The sequence below is a fragment of the Callithrix jacchus genome, chromosome 5, assembly GCF_049354715.1.
Source record: "Callithrix jacchus isolate 240 chromosome 5, calJac240_pri, whole genome shotgun sequence".
NCBI lineage: Eukaryota > Metazoa > Chordata > Mammalia > Primates > Cebidae > Callithrix > Callithrix jacchus.
The window spans coordinates 149,684,056-149,701,359 of NC_133506.1; the positions used below are offsets into that span (position 1 = coordinate 149,684,056).

A 17,304-nucleotide genomic window follows, 5' to 3' on the forward strand; every position below is an offset into this window, starting at 1 on the left:
CATGCAAATTTCATTTTTCATATTTCACTTTAAGAAAATTAATAAATACAGCAAACAGTAATACTGTGATGGGATGATCATCAGAACTGTGGTTGAGAGCAATAGCTCTCAACCTTTGCACAGCAAAAGTTAAGAAATCTGACTCTAATCAATACGCCATATGCCAATCTTTCAAATGCAAAAAAAAAACCTGATTTATACATCTTAGTTTTAAAAAGCATCTTCATTTCAAAAGCTGGCCCAACTAATTATAGATTGTTTTATCTTTTGTTGCTGTCAACGGTCTTTATACCACACAGCACTATAACTATCCTGGCATAAAAACAGTTCCTATACACTTTATAAATTGCCTCCCACTTCCATTTACTTGAGTTTTAGACATCCAATTTCTAGGGGATACTGTTGGAACACCAAACCAAACTATACTAGTCTTCAGATTAAAGAGGGTTTTGTCCATTTTCTTAAGATCTGTGGTCAGTTCAAGAATTAACCCTAAAAAACTCTGTTCCCATTCTCAACTAAAGTTACGAAGTCTTCTTGAGCCAGAATTCATTTTAAATGGATCAGAATGAACTAAGGTTGACAATGGTGATTTCTAGATTAGAAACTTTCATCTAAATCAGATTGAGTCATTTGTTTCCCCATGACAAAAAAATCTGATGTTGACACAATTGCAGCCTATCATGAACCCTATTCACTTACATGTACCTTTTTGAAAATCTTAAATTATGAAAGTAAAATTAGCTTTTCTTCATTTATATATAGCACCAAGAGTACTTGCAATGCCTGACAAAACCTTTATCACCCCATTAACCTATTTATAAGCATAAAGTGAGTATTTTTAAAGGGAAAAACTTTGCCAGTGCTTATACTTATTTATAAGGTACCGCTAAGAGGTATTAGAAACAAGATTTAAAAATATATAATAAAATCTTAAAATTCTTAAGTGAAAGCCATTTAACTAATGTTTAAAACCTCTGCAATTATTAGTTTATTAGTATCATCCAGGACTCAGATGTTCAGTATTCCTCCTGAAATTACATAAACAAATGCAAATGGAAAGAATCCAAGTCAAAATTATATAACAAAACAGCACTCCATCACAAAAGCGTGTAAAATTACAAGAACGCTATTTTAAAATACTGGCACTTTAAGAAAACGATAATCTCAAAAACCGCAAAATTGCCAAATTGTTCCCTAAACTGATAAGTAGATAAATATGACTAATGAATGAATTTGGGTTTTAAAGAAAAATCATCCAAATAAATTGAATAATTCACACTCAGAGGAAAAGTTTATCTTCTTTCCTCCTATCTACTTGGATTTAAAGGGGCAAACCATAATATAGGAAAATATACCCTATTCTGAATGTGGTATCTTCATTTTAAAAGCTGGCCCAATGAATTAAAAATATTTGTAATGGAAAGTCTTGTTTCCTGAGCAGTCCATATTTAATGGAAAAACACATCTATAGCCAGCATTTTCATAGTCTTCACCGAGACTAATGTCAACAAAAAATTTAATACGGCAGTCTTGTATTTTAAGCTCACGCTTTTGGGGATACATTCTCAGGTCTTCTTTAACGTGGGAACTGCAAAATATAACTGCCATTACATGGTAATGGGAGTTAAAGAATAGAGTCCTCATGTAAAAGTTAGAACATACTTTTCTATTAGTCCTTCAAGGACAGACTTTCAAAATGTTTGATTCTAATAGTCCCATGCTGTGAGTAGATCGATTACTCTTCAGTTTGTAAATATAAGTGGGCTATGTGAAATTTCTTAACTGATCAAGATTTTGGATTTTTAGTTATGGATGAAAACTATCTCAACTTCTTTACCCCCATTATGATATGCAGGGTGTGCAGACAAAAGCTTTTTATTAGCTAACTATATGAAAGGATAAACACTGTAATAATTCATGTGATTCAAAATGGGCAAAAGCAAAAAGACTAGCTTCCCCTCAAGAAGAAAAATTTCAGACCTATGAAAAGGACAACAATACTAATAAAAAAAATTGTATTTACTTAGAAGCATTCAGAATGTCAACAAAACAGCTGCAACTTTTTTTTTTTTTGCAATTACAGAGTGGTATTCAGTTAACAGAACAACAATTATTTCGTATAAGCTGCATCAGACAACTGAAGATGAAAAAACTACCATCCCCATATATAACTAATTTGTGCTGTGCACCAACAAGAACCTGCTTTAAATTTCCATGCCAATTTACAACCCCCATACTGTACCAGGCAAGGTTAGTGGCTATTGAAAATACCACCAGGACAGGGCTATCTAAAGACACATTCGGTAGTGTGTTAACTATACAAAAAAAGACACTGTACAGTTTAAAAACAAATCTTACACAGCCTTACATTTCAATTTTTTTCTTTAAAAGGAGTGAGTTGTGTACAGGGGGGTTAAATGCTTTATAGACAAGAAAACAAAACTGCGCTAGAACCAACTTATTCATCATCATCATCTTCTTCTTCATCTTCATCTTCTTCATCTTCCTCTTCCTCCTCATCCTCTTCATCTTCCTCATCTTCCTCCTCTTCCTTCTTTTTCTTGCTTTTTTCAGCCTTGACAACTCCCTTTTTGGCTGCATCAGGCTTTCCTTTAGCTCGATATGCAGCAATATCCTTCCAAAGCAAAGGGAGAACAAGACAGTAGGAAAGAAAAAAACATTAGGGGAAGAAATAGAACATGGCAAAACCATGTGAACAAAATCAAGATTTTAGTTATCTGCAGATCCACTGCAACTCCAGAAATAACCAAAACTTGAATAAATGCACATAAAAATACCATAAGATCGTAACAATCTGTAACTTATGAAATGGTACAGTCTAATATTTGCAAAGCTATGCCTCATTGAGGTGCAATTATCTACCACATCCTAACTCTATTAAAAGTAGAATGTAGAGACTCTGATTAAAGGGTAGACACTGCCACCTTCTGAATGCAAAAAAGCATTCTACAGGTTTACACTGTCAGACCCTAATCCTTAGTGGAAGATGTCTCAAAAAAAAAAAAAAGTAATTTGTCAATAAACATGCAATTAGATTAAGAAACATCTAGAAATGGACACTTCAGAATAACTAAAGAAGCTAAAAATGAAGTACTTAATATTTCAATTTAAGAGTTACAGATTTCCTTATTTACTGGACAGATCAGCAGACTTGAAATTTAACTTAGTGATGTGGTTTTCTGAGTATCTAAAGGAAAGGAAGTGTTTCAGGATATGAGTAAGAAAAATGGAGCCTATATTAACTTTGTTTAGCTTGTTTTTGCACTGTTTGGCAAGCCATTTGAAAATAATTATGTTTGACTTAAAGTGACTACCAACATTTTCATAAGCTTCAAGATACTGGGGAATGGTAAAACCAACTTAAATGGATATCCTTTGTCTGAGTCTAATTATATGAAGTAAAAAAACCCAATTTATTTGGTCCTCTGTATTCTTCGAAGGGCGAGAAAGGGCTTATGTCAACAGCATACTTAATGTATCTATTACACTAAAAGCTTATTACACCTCAAAGTAAGTACAATCATACCACATCTGGCATACTCTTCCTCATTTTACCAAGCAAACCCATACTTACCTTTTCATATTTTTCCTTCAGCTTCGCGGCCTTCTTTTCATAAGGCTGCTTGTCATCTGCAGCAGTGTTATTCCACATCTCTCCCAGTTTCTTCGCAACATCACCAATGGACAGGCCAGGATGTTCTCCTTTAATTTTTGGGCGATACTCAGAGCAGAACAGGAAAAAGGCCGAACTAAAAAAAAAATAACTTCAATTTTAGGATTTTAAGTTAACAGATCATAAAAACAAATACTACCAAATGTACTACCATTGTTATTTAAAGCTGCCTGTGAATTTCTATGATGCACTGGACAGGGTGCAAATACTATAAGACGATAAATATCCTTCACAACCAAAGCTTAACTAACAACTATTTAATTTATACTAGCCAGGGCCCCAGATGAACATTCTGCAATTACACTATTTCAGAGAGAGAGCATTTTTCAGGAAAAAAAGGATCTAAAGGAGATACACTGGGTAAAGGAGACCGTGTCTAATGCAAATGCTTGGAGGAACACTCCCACTCAACAGGTATTTTATGTATACTATTTAAATATAACCTGCATGAACAAGTATTAGCTAAGAAACTTTGATTGTACACTTACACTCTGAACTGACACAGCTGCTTACTACGTCTCTCAGATTCTACTGTAAAACATGTCTAGGAAATAAAAACAGGCAAGATACTCACGGAGGCCTCTTGGGTGCATTGGGATCCTTGAACTTCTTTTTTGTCTCCCCTTTAGGAGGAATATAGGTTTTCATTTCCCTCTCATAACGGGCCTTATCCGCCTTTGCCATATCTTCAAATTTTCCTTTCTCTTTAGCAGACATGGTCTACAAAAGAATTATTTGTAAATTTAAGTTGTAAAATTTAAATAAATTATCCTCAAAACCAATGACTTTTGCCATGTAATAGGGTCATACAAACGCCAGCTAGGCTTCATCCTCAATTGGAAATTGTCTTTTAATTACCTTGTTAGCATGCTTTAAGCCCTCTTACCTTCCACCTCTCTGAGCACTTCTTAGAAAACTCTGAGAAGTTGACTGAAGCATCTGGGTGCTTCTTCTTATGCTCCTCCCGACAAGTTTGCACAAAAAATGCATATGATGACATTTTGCCTCTCGGCTTCTTAGGATCTCCTTTGCCCATGTTTAGTTATTTTTCTAAAAAATAAGATAAATATTTGATGTTAGCAATGAAAATTATGACACGTATGAAGCTTAAAGTACTTAATAAGGGAATGAAAACCAAGGTAGTGGTTATTTAACACAGCAGTGACATCAACCTCCGTAAAACCAGACAAGAATATGGCAGAGAGATTAAATTCCTTGAAGGGGCTATACCAAGCAAAAACAAAACAAAAACGGTCCTTCAGGGTGATCTCAAAAAAGTCTAGACACAAAGATATACCCACATAACAGTATTCCCTATCAGCCTGCGTCTGCTCTGAATAAGTAACTTGGTCACTTCAACGATTTTAAAATCTAGAACATCATTTTAAACCAACCAAAGGTCAGAAAACATGCTGCCAATTCGTGGATTTGCACTAGACAGGGAATAAACAGGGGCCTGTAAGTGAGTCGACTCTTCCTAATTTAACGGGACCTTAAAAAAAATCACCGTGCACCGAAAGTTTTAAAAACCACCCTCTCTGCATAAAACTTTGCTCCGAGGAGGGAGCAGCAGCCAACTCCGGAGCTCGGAACACGGCTGGGGGGGCGGGGGTGGCGGTGCCACCGTGAGGCAGCCTCGCTTCCTATCGGTTTGGCCCTGAGATGTATTTCTGTTCTGACTAAACACGTCCGGTCTGAAGTTTCTCTGAGTAAACAAGGATGAGGGACAAAAGCCACTCCTGCTCGTGGCTCGGTGGCCCCCTCCCCCCACTAGGAAGTATTTTGTGGAGCCGTCAAAGTTGGGGTGACCCCCGCGCGGGGCGGGCCCCCGACCCCAGAACTTCCCCTGCGGCCGGGCGGCCGAGAAGACGCAGCGCGGCTCCCAGGCCCGAGGCCGCCACGTGCGCCCAGCAGGCCCCGCAGGCCCGCGCCGCCGCCGCCGCCCCCATTTTGTCAGGCTCGGCGCAGGGAGAAGCCCCGCTCGAAATGGGGGCTGGCTCCGCCCGCGGCCGCCGGGGCCGGCGCGCACGGAATGGCCGCTGCGCGTCTTCCCCGCCTGCGCCGCCGCCGCCGCCGCGAGGGCGAGCGCGAGCGAGAATATGGCTCCTTCCCTTTGTGTGTGTGTGTGTGTGTGTGTGTGTGTGTGTGTGTGTGAGTGTGAGTGCGAGGGTGCGGGCGCGGCGGCGGCGGCAGCGGCGGGCGGGGTGCGCGCCGCGCTCTGGAGCACAGACTCGGCCATTACGGCCGGGGGAGGGGCGGGGGGCGCGCGGCCGGGCCCTCCCCTCCGCGCCGCTCCCCTCCCCCCGCCGCGGTGGGGGCCGCCTGAGGGCCCACCCGCCCGCCACTCCCCGTCTCCCTCCGCGCGGGCCGCGCGCCCCGCCGCCCCCGCACGGAGAACGCGGGGCTGTGAAAAGAGAGAGGAAAAAAAAAGTTGCCTCGGAACTGCTGCGCCCAGCTCCCCCGCCCGCCCGCCCGCCTTGTTTTCTCTTCAGCCAGCAGCTCCGGGCCCGAGTCAGCCATGTTCCAGCGAGCGCAGCGGCGCCGCTCCCCCCGCCGCCCGGCCGCCGCCGCCGCCGCGCCCGGGCCGAGGCCGGCCGGGCCCGCACCGCCGCCCCCGGGCCCCCGCGCCGCCTTCGCCCGCCGCGGCACCCCGCCCGCCCCGCCGCCCGCCCGGCCGGTCGCGCTCCCCGCCGGCGCCCGGCTCGCTGCGGCGGCGGCCAATGCAGCCCGAGGAAGCGCCGCCGCTGCCCTCCCGCCGCCGCCGAGCCGCGCCGGCCCCGCCGCCCCGGCCACCCTCCGCGCACGCCGCCTGCCCGAACGCCCGGCCCGGGGGCCCAAAACACGGTCTAAAATTTTTTTAATTAAAAAAAAATTTTTTTTGCGCCAGTCAGCGCGGACGCCGCCGGGGGTAGAAACTCGCGGGGCGCGGGGCTCCCAGCGCCTCAGGCTGCCTGAGGGCTGAGGCTCCGGCGCGGGGCAGCGTTCCCGGCGCCCGGGCAGAGGCTCGCTCCGTGCGCAGTTCCCCCCACAGTCCCCCCTCATTTGCCTTTGTGTGGATCCTGACCCGCCGGCTCCCGGCCGCGGGGATCCGGCCGCCGCGCGGGCTGGGAAGCTGCCGGAGGCGTTCTCCCCGCCGCGGCGCTGCCCCAGACTCACCCTCAGCGAGGCACAGAGTCGCCCAGTGCCCGTCCGGCTCTCACTTGCCCCGGCGCTGTCTCTATGGAGCTCAATGTACTGCAATGGCTGTGAGAGCGGGAGCCAGACGCAGCCTCCTCACTCTCTCCGCTCTGTAACATTACTCTCCAGCCAGCGCGGCTCCTATTGGCTACCGCCAACTCACGGGGCTCGCTCATTGGTCCGATACCTCCCATTGTCCTGACCAGAGCCCGTTTGCTATTGGCTGTCTCCGGGGACACGTCATCAAGGATTGAAACAGCGCGCAAATCTGAATGTGTGTGTATGCCGGGCAAAGAGGCTGAGGCGGGAGAGGCAGAGGCAGAGGCAGCAGCTGCTACGGGAAAGCAGAGCTCTATGGTGTATGTGTGCATGTGTCTAACCCAAGCCAGCCCCACACCGGAGCGGCCGCCGGAGCGAAAAGTGCCTGACTTTTCCACAAGTGTCTCTAACTCCTCAGGCAAAAGAGACACCCACAGGCCTCCCCCCCCTTCTTGCCCCACACTCACGCCCAAAGCCGTTGAGATAAGAGGCCCCAGGCTTTTAATGACCCTTCAAAAGTGAGGGCGACGCTATGGGACCCTGTCCCCTGAAACCTAGGGTCTCTGCTGGTGCCGAGGGGCGGAAGCCGCCGAGCCTCGAGCCCCTCCAAGGTCTGTGATTGGGTTACACTTTAGGTCTCTGGAAAGGCAGGGCTTCTATGAGAAACTGACATGATCCAGCCAGCCGGGTTTAAAATACCCCTTTTCTGGGCTCACACGCCGTCACGTCAGGCTCGCTGAGCAGCTGAAATCTTGAGTCACTGAGCAGGCATTCAGTTTCACCCTTTTTCTTGGTTTGATCGAGTTTCACAGCATGTCTAGAACTTTTTATTTAAATACAATGCACTGTCTTAACTTCCTGGAAATCAAATAATTATTCCATGTAATTAAAGAACAGCCACTTCGTTTTGAGATGGGGTACTCTAGCAGGAAATGTTCGTGAGGGCCTGCTAAAATTAGCAGATTCATTAGAGACCACATTCTAAACTGTTTGGCTGTTTTATTTGACTTGGTGTGGATTACTGTTATAATCAAACGAATCCTTGTGGTGGTATCTTTCCCTCCCATCACACCACTTAGTGCATCCATGTAACTGCTCTAGGATTACAGGAATTGTAGGTATATGGTTACTCGAAGGATTAGATGCAGGCAGAGAGTGCATGTGCCCAAATCCACAAACTGTGGTTTCTCTAACTCACCAAGCTGGCTGGTATTAATAGACATACTTAACGTCTGTACAGAAAACGTGCTGGCTGTAGTGGCCAGTTCTGAAGATTCTACACTTATAGCAGTCCTTTATGAAACTACTATCTATTCCTTTTAGCCTGAGCAGACCACACCCCTATTCAGTTATAACAGACTTCCCTTTTTTTTTTCACTCTCTAATGCTATTTTGTACACTTCTAAATCCAACAGCCAATTCCTCCAAATGTAACAAATCAAAGTTGGAATAAATCACCTACATCGTGTTGATATTTTTGCTTACAAGTATCCATAACCTAATTTATTGCCTCAAATTTATTAAACTACTTGAGAGTAAGCTTAGACAACCTTTCCTATTTTAATGTTGATTTCTTTTTAAAAGAAAATACACTATTGGTCCCAGGGATTATAGTCTTGGTGAATGGACAATATATCACACATGCACATGAAAAAGACTATAATATTAAAGAGGATATAAATTGGTATACTGCACATGCAGTATTTAAAGCGAATATATCTAAAGTTAACTTTTATGTTATTTTCACACATATTTACTATCCTCTACTTCCCTCTACTAATCATTCAAATTTTATACTTCATTTAAATCTAGATATTTATTTCAATACTGTCTTATCTTCTCAATGTCTCATATTACAAAATATTCATGAGAATGATTAAGATACATTCAGTGGCATCCATGATATTAAAATTTGACGATTAGTTGAATATGGCACTATCACTATTTCCCTGGAGCAGAGTTGGCTTTGTACTGGCCTGGCCATACACTTTTCTGGTTGTCTGTACCAGCTTGCTCCCGCAAGGGTGCACTTATGGCCACAAGACAACTTGAGAGCAATGGGCCCACACAAGGTTTCTCTTTTTGCAGGATGATGTGGTGAGTAATAGGCACTGGAATTGAATAGACTTGGTGCAAATCCGAGCTCTGCTACTTACTAGCTGTAAGATCTTGGGCAAGTTTTTAAAGCTCTGTGCTTCAATGCTCTCAGCTGTAAAATGGAGGGGACCACAGGGTTGTAAAGATTAAACTTTTTTTAAAGGTTGACAGTAGTTGCAAATCTGTGACTTTTTTATTTTTAATTTTTTTTGTGACAGAATCTCACTCCGTCACCCAGGCTGGAGTGCAGTGGCGTGATCTTGGCTCACTGCAACCTCTGCCTCTTGGGTTCAAGCGATTCTCCTGCCTCAGCCTCCCAAGTAGCTGAGATTACAGGCTCGTGCCACCACACCCAACTAATTTTTTTTTTATTTTTATTTTTTGAGACGGAGTTTCACTCTTGTTACCCAGGCTGGAGTGCAATGGCACGATCTCGGTTCACCACAACCTTCACCTCCTAGGTTCGGGCAATTCTCCTGCCTCAGCCTCCCGAGTAGCTGGGATTACAGGCGCATGCCACCATGCCCAGCTAATTTTTTGTATTTTTAGTAGAGACGGGGTTTCACCATATTAGCCAAGATGGTCTCGATCTACTGACCTTATGATCTGCCTGCTTCAGTCTCCCAAAGTGCTGGGATTACAGGCATGATCCACCATGCCTGGCCTGTTTTGTTTTTTTTAAATCCTAACCTTAAGCAATGCTAATCTTCTCCTAGCCTGGTGATAGTACCTTTATTTATTCCCAAGTTTAACAGAGGTTATGTCAGAGAAAAGAGTTAAAAAAAAAAGTGATTGCAGGCACTTCACTTCTTATATTTGATATTCTGTGATATAGGCAGAGAAGGACATAAAAAAGAAAGAAATTACCAGGTGTGGTGGCTCACACCTGTAATCCCTTTGTAAGCACTTTGGGAGGCCGAGGCGGGTGGATCATGGGGTCAGGAGTTAGAGACCAGCCTGGCCAACATGTGAACCCCCGCTCTCTACTAAAAATGCAAAAATTAGCTGGGCGTGATGGCAGGTGCCTGTAGTCCCAGCTACTTGGGAGGCTGAGGCAGGAGAATTGCTTGAACCCAAGAGGCAGACATTGCAGTGAGCAACCCCTGCACTCCAACCTGGGCAACAGAGCAAGACTCCATCAAAAAACAAACAAACAAAAATAAATAAATACAAAAAATAAATAAATTTAAAAGTAAAACTGACATCTTCTAGTTCTAACCCATAACCTTGATGTTCAGTTACGATATTAGATCCTTTTCTTCTTCCACATGAATCCTTAGTCACAAGTTGACATATTTTACTTTAGAGTTACTGAGTGATTTTTGTTTTTGTTATTGTTTTTTTGAGACAGGGTCTTGCTCTCTTGCCCAGACTGGAGTGTAATGGCACGATCATGGCTCACTGCAGCCTTGACTTCCCAGGCCTGAAGCCATCCTCCCACCTCAGCTTCCTGGGAAGCTGGGGCTGCAGGTGTGCACCACCACACCTGGCTAATTTATTTTTATTTTTATTTTTTGTAGAGACAGGGTCTCTCCATGTTGCCTAGGCTGTTGTTAAACTCCTGGGCTCAAGTGATCCTCCCACCTTGGCCTCTCAAAGTGCTGGGATGACAGGCATGAACTACTGCTCCTGGCACTAGCAATTTTTGTGTGTTTGTGAAGACAGGGTCTCTCCATGTTGTCTAGGGCGGTCTCAAACTTCTCGGCCTCCAAAATGTTGGGACTACAGGCATGAGAAACTGAGCCCGGCCCCTCTCTTTGAATCCCAGACCCCTAGCAGAGTACCTAGCATACAGCAGGCATTAAACAAAGCCATTGCATAAATAAATTAATAGCTGAAGGAGTACTTATTGCAAATAATTATTTTAACCTTCCTCTTCTATCTTTGGATCTAAAAGCATTTGGGTCTTTCTAAATCAGAAGGCAGGAAAATAGAATAAAAAGTAAATGTTAGGATACAAAGATTGAGGATAGATGCCAATTACATCTTATTGACATAACTTGAAAAGGGGAAGGCATACTTGGAGGGTGAGAGGGGATCTCAAATGTGGAGAAACATATATAGTTTAGGCATTTACCAGTTCCCAATTAGGCCAAGGTTATTCCTTTGTGGGTACAGTGAACTATGGCAAGCCAAAGTAGACTTTATCACAGAAAACTGCATGATTGTCTATCCAAAGATGGTTACCAATTGTCTATCCAAAGATGGTTATTTTTTTTATTTTATTGTATTTGAGGCTGAGTCTCAGTCATCCAGGTTGAAGGGCAGTAGCACAATCTTGGCTTTCTGCAACCTCCACCTCCTGGGTTCAAGTGATTCTCCTGCCCCAGCCTCCCAAGTAGTCAGGATTACAGGTGTGTGCCACCACGCCCAGCTAATTTTTGTATTTTTTTTTTTTTTGAGACGGAGTTTTGCCCTTGCTACCCAGGCTGGAGTGCAATGGCGTAATCTCGGCTCACCGCAACCTCCGCCTCATGGGTTCAGGCAATTCTCCTGCCTCAGCCTCCTGAGTAGCTGGGATTACAGGCACACACCACCATGCCCAGCTAATTTATGTTTGTATTTTTAGTAGAGACGGGGTTTCACCTTGTTGACCAGGATGGTCTCCATCTCTTGACCTCGTGATCCACCCGCCTTGGCCTCCCAAAGTTCTGGGATTACAGGCTTGAGCCACCGTGCCTGGCTAATTTTTGTATTTTTATTAGAGATGGGGTTTCACCATGTTGGCCAGGCTGGCCTTGAACTCCTGACCTCAGGTGATTCACCCACCTCGGCCTCCCAAAGGGCTGGGATTACAGGTGTGAGCCACCATACCCAGCCTTATTTTATTTATTTTATTTTTTTTAGAGATGGGGGTTTCACCATGTTGGCCAGGATGGTCTTGATCTCTTGACCTCGTGATCGGCCTGCTTTAGCCTCCCATAGCGCTGGAATTACAGGCGTGAGCCACCTTGCCCGGCCTATTTATTTTTAATTTAATGTTTTGTCTCCCATGTTCAACCAAGCCAATGGGCTTTTAATACTTAAAAGGTGACCGGGCGTAGTGGCTCACACCTGTAATCCCATTACTTTGGGAAGCAGAAGTGGGCAGATCACTTGAGGCAAGGAGTTCAAGACTAGCCTGGCTAATTTGGTGAAACTCCGTCTACTGCAAACACCAAAATGAGTCCAGGCATGGGGGCGCACGCCTGTAGTCCCAGGTGTTTGGAAGGCTGAGGCTCGAGAATCACTTGAACCCAGGAGGCGGAAGCTGCAGTGAGCAGAGACTATGCCAGAGTGCCACAGAGCCAAACTCTGTCTCAAAACAAACATACAAATAAAAAACTCCAATGTAAAAAAATACAAAATGCAAGGCTGGGAAGGCTGGGCACAGTGGCTCACACTTGTAATCCCAGCACTCTGAGAGGCTGAGGCAGGCGGATCACTTAAAGTCAGGGGTTTGAAACCAGCCTGGCCAAGATGTCGAAACCTCATCTCTACTAAAAATACAAAAATTAGCCAGGCATGGTGGTGCACACCTGTAGTCCCAGCTACTCGGGAGGCTGAGGCACAAGAATGGCTTGAACCTGGGAGACAAAGGTTGCTGTGAGCTGAGATCGTGCCACTGCACTCCAGCCTGGGCAACAGAGCAAAACTCCGTCTCAAAACAAACAAACAAAAAAAAGGCAGACTGGGAGCTGTAAGTTTTTCATTGGCTGAAGGATATTGATTTCTCCCAGTGCAATGAGTCCTAAAGTCAAGCTATATGAATTATCTTGTGTACTTTGCAAAACAGGCCAGTTTCTGAAAAGGAGAGGAAACACTAAACCAAGATGTCTGATGAGATCAGTCATACTAAGGATCACATGTACTGAAAACTTTTTTTTTTTTTTTTAGGGTAATGAAAATACAGGAATGAGGCATTCAGGAAAAGAAGAGAGCACAGGTTTGTGAACTCCAGACTAGAAGTGAGGCCATCCATTCCCCTCACTTCACTATGCATGGACCTCTCGTAGCCACCAAGGTCTATGCTCAGTTTCCTCAATACTTCCTCAGGGTTGTCACTACCTTAATCTAACATGAAAGGTTGTTTCATGACTAAATGGATGGGCAAGAAGAAAGACCGGAGGCGAAAGGAGGGGAGGTGGTGCTAGATGTGTTGTGTATGGGGAAGGAGAAGCTCTTCCCCAGCTGCGTAAGTACCTCCTGCCTCAGCCTGAGTTTTCCGCGGGAAATCAGCGGCTTCAGCTGTGGGCAGCAGTGCTGGCTGAGGCACAGAAAATTGTACCAAAGCTAATTTATGTCAATAATTTCTTTAGAATTGGATTATTTTACTGGTTGGTAAGGGGAAAATATCAGATCTTTTTTTAAGAGGCCTGCTCTCTGGTTATTCAAAGAATGGTACACATGACAGTGGAAAACGCAAAGTAAACGTTCTTACAGAAAGGTGATCTAAGTTCAGGAAAGATCCCTGTTTTAGGTCTTGATCTCAATCACATCAAACATCAAATTCAGCTGCCCTATTAAAAGTGCCTTACACCCTCAGAATAAATGCTTATCACACACACACGCAGATGACTACAATCAAGGAGACCGAGAGTAGCAAACATGGGTGAGCATGCGGAGAAAGAAACTGGAACCCTTGGCCGGGCGCCGTGGCTCACGCCTATAATCCCAGCACTTTGGGAGGCCGAGGTGGGTGGATCATGAGGTCAAGAGATTGAGACCATCCTGGTCAATGAGGTGAAACCCCGTCTCTACTAAAAATACAAAAATTAGCTGGGCATGGTGGTGCACGCCTGTAGTCCCAGCTACTCGGGAGGCTGAGGCAGGAGAATTGCTTGAACCCAGAAGGCGGAGGTTGTGGTGAGCCGAGATCGTGCCATTGCACTCCAGCCCGGGTAACAACAGCGAAGCTCCGTCTGAAAAAAAAAAAAAGAAATGGGAACCCTTATGCACTGCTGGTGGGAATGTAAAGTGGTGCAGGCATTTTGGAAAACAAGCTGGCAGTTCCTCAGAAGGTTAAACATAGATACCAGCTGACCCAGCAATTCCACTCCTAGGTATATACCCAAGAGAAACAGAAACATGTCCACACACACTTGTACATGTATTGTCATAGCGGCATTATTTGTAACAGTCAAAAAGTGGAAACAGGCCGGGCGCGGTGGCTCAAGCCTGTAATCCCAGCACTTTGGGAGGCCGAGGCGGGTGGATCACGAGGACTCAGGAGGCTGAGGGCAGGAGAATTGTCTGAACCCAGGAGGCGGAGGTTGCGGTGAGCCGAGATCGCGCCATTGCACTCCAGCCTGGGTAACAAGAGCAAAACTCCGTCTCAAAAAAAAAAAAAAGTGGAAACAACCCAAATGGCCATTAACTGATGAGTGGATAAACTGAGTATAGTATATCCATACACATACCTTTATATTTGAAATTATGCTAAATGAAAGAGCCCAGATATAAGAAGGTCACATACTGTATGATTCCATTTATATAAAATATCCAGAACAGGAAATATTTAGACAGGAAAGTAGATTAGTGGTTGCCAGGCTTTGGGGAAAGAGAGAGTGCCTACTAACAGGTATGGAGTTTCTTTTAGGGGGACAAAAATGTTCCAGATTGGATTATAGTAATGGCAGCATGACCTGGTGAATATGCCCCAAACCATTGAATTGTACACTGTAAGTGGGTAAATTGCATGGTGTGTGAATCATATTTTGATAAAGCTATTTTTAAAAAAGCAATAAATGTCTCATGAGTGGTTTTGGTTAACTAAGGAAAGACGGGGACAGTGGAACACTACCTCCTTGCCAACCTCGCCCATGTCTTTCCTGCTGTTCGTGGTGTTTAACTCATTGTAGAAAAGATGGTCCTCTTCATTAGGAAGAATTTTCATCTATTATTGGAGTTAAATATTCTGTGCTTAAAGTGTTTTTTTGCTGCAAAACGTTATAGTAATTTTAAACAAGAGCTTCAACATGGATACTGTGGGAGGCTTTTCTGGAATGCCAGGAGTGACCATAATAAGTATGCCCAGCCACTAAGGGTTAGGACAGGTAGTGTAAACTGGCCCCTCCCTGGCCTTATCTGACCCACAGATGTTTCATTTGGTCAAAGGGGTGTTTTAAAAAGTTAGACATTGGGCTGGGCGTGGTGGCTTACACCTGTAATCCCAGCACTTTGGGAGGCCAAGGCAGGCAAATTATGAGGTCAAGAGATTGAGACTATCTTGGGCAACATGGTGAAACCCTGTCTCTACTAAAAGTACAAAGATTAGTTGGGTGTGGGGTCACGCACCTGTAGTCCCAGCTACTTGGGAGGCCGAGGCAGAAGAATTCCTTGAACATGGGAGGTGGAGATTGCAGTGAGCCGAGATCACACCACTGCACTCCAACTTGGCGACGCAGGGAGACTGTGTCTCAAAAAAAAAAAAAAAAAAAGAAAAAGGCAGACATTGATCAGGTGTGGTGGTTCACACTTATAATCTCAGCACTTTGGGAGGCCGAGGCAGAAGAGGAATTCGAGGATGCAGTGAGCGGTGGCCTAACCACTGTACTCCAGCCTGGACGACAGAGCAAGATTGTTTCTCTTTCTCTCTTTTTTGAGACAGGATCTTGCTCTATCACCTAGGCTGGAGTGCAGTGATGCGACCTAGGCTTATTGCAGTCTCCTCCCACCTCTCCCCTCCCCTTACCCCACCCCAAGTAGCGGTGACTACAGGCACACGCCACCATGCCTGGTTAATTATTATGTTTTTGTATTTTTTTGTAGAGACGGGGTCTCTCCATGTTGCCTAGGCTGTTCTTGAACTCCTGGGCTCAAGTGACCCACCCATCTCGGCCTCCCAAAGTGATGGTATTACAGGTGTAAGCCATCACACCCAGTTTGAGACTGTCTCTTTAAACAACAACAAAAAATTCTCGGGCATGGTGGTGGTACTCAACTGTAGTTCCACCTACTTGCTTAGAAGGCTGAGATGGGAGGATTGTTTGAGCCCAGGAGTTTGAGGCTGCAGTGAGCTATGATCGTGCCATCACACTCCAGCCTGGGTGACAGAGAGAGACCCTGCCTCTAAACAAACAAACAAAAACTAGAAAACTAGAAATTTTCACAATAAAAAATCCAGATATTTGGCTTCTTTTGAAAAATAAGAGATCTGATCAGGCTGGGTTCATATCTCCATGTGCTGAGGATGGGTAGAATAAATAGTGGCTGCCTCCCTCAAAGTGGGTCAGGGTTCTCTAGCTTGCCGCAGTCCCTGCCATTCCCTAAGTGGTTAGCCTGACTTTTCACCCAATCACATCACCTCTCTGGCCCTGTAGACATTTGAGTTTGCAGTTCCCGAGGTGGGGGCCTTAGCATTTCATCTGATTGTAAACTATAATTCTGAAATTTTCTTTATCAGAGATTCTTTTTATAGGAAACACTTACTGTCATTCTACAAACCACAGAGTGGAAAGCTGAGAAACAGAACTGTGGTGATATTGCAGGTAGCATGTACTCCTGTTTTTTTTTTTTGGAGATGCAGGTAGCATGTGCTCTTTTTTTTGAGACACAGATAGCATGTACTCTCTCTCTCTCTCTCTCTTTTTTTTTGTAGACACAGATAGTATGTACTCTCTCTCTTTTTGAGACGGAGTCTTACTCTTTCACCCAGTCTGAGTGCAGTGGCACAATCTCGGCTCACTGCAGTCTCAGCCTCCAAGGCTCAAACTCAGCCTTCTGAGTGGCTGGGATTACAGACACAGGCCACCATGCCCAGCTAATGTTTTGCATTTTTAGTGGAGATGGGGTTTCACCATATTGGTCAGGCTGGTCTCGAACTCCTGACCTCAAATGTTCTGCCCATCTCAAACTCCTAAAGTCCTGGGATTACAGGCCTGAGCCATGGCGCCTGGCCAGCATATACTCTTGAGATGAGAAAAAGAGTGGCTTTGCTGCCAAGAGAGAATGCCTTATGGCCCAGACAAGAGCCTAGAAAACAAGCTTTATTTAGCATGTGTTTCCCATGTGCTAACCACTATACATAGATTATTTTGTTTGTGGCTGGTGTGATGGCTTATGCTTACAATCCCAGTGCTCTGGGAGGCAGAGATGGGTGGGTCACTTGAGCCCAGGAGTTCGAGACCAGCCTGGCCAATATGGCAAAACCCCAGCTCTACTAAAAATACAAAAAAATTAGCTGGGCATGGTGGCATGCACCTGTGATCCCAGCTACTAAGGAGGCTGAGGCACCAGAATCACTTGAACCTGGGAGGCAAAGGTTAGAGTGAGCTGAGATCTTACCACTGCACTCCAGCCTGGGCAAAGGAGCC

General features: G+C 44.8%; 1 protein-coding gene across 7 annotated transcripts in view; it reads right to left on the reverse strand.

Moving 5' to 3' along the window:
- Positions 1-967: 967 nt before the first annotated feature.
- HMGB1 (high mobility group box 1) overlaps positions 968-17,304 on the reverse strand; it is a 137,988-nt gene continuing 121,651 nt past the window's right edge. For 2 of the 7 annotated variants that reach the window (XM_054256736.2, XM_035302438.3), the window contains exons 2-5: positions 4,584-4,747; positions 4,272-4,417; positions 3,599-3,773; positions 968-2,638 (exon numbers count right to left, since the gene is read on the reverse strand). In XM_054256736.2, the coding sequence (XP_054112711.1) occupies positions 2,462-2,638; positions 3,599-3,773; positions 4,272-4,417; positions 4,584-4,733 (648 nt within the window). In that variant the 5' untranslated portion in view covers positions 4,734-4,747 and the 3' untranslated portion in view covers positions 968-2,461. Of the gene's footprint in view, positions 2,639-3,598; positions 3,774-4,271; positions 4,418-4,583; positions 4,748-4,998; positions 5,773-6,743; positions 6,995-17,304 lie in introns of those variants that run through there. The other 5 variants (XM_035302437.3, XM_035302439.3, XM_054256737.2 and 2 more) reach the window with 5 other exon arrangements.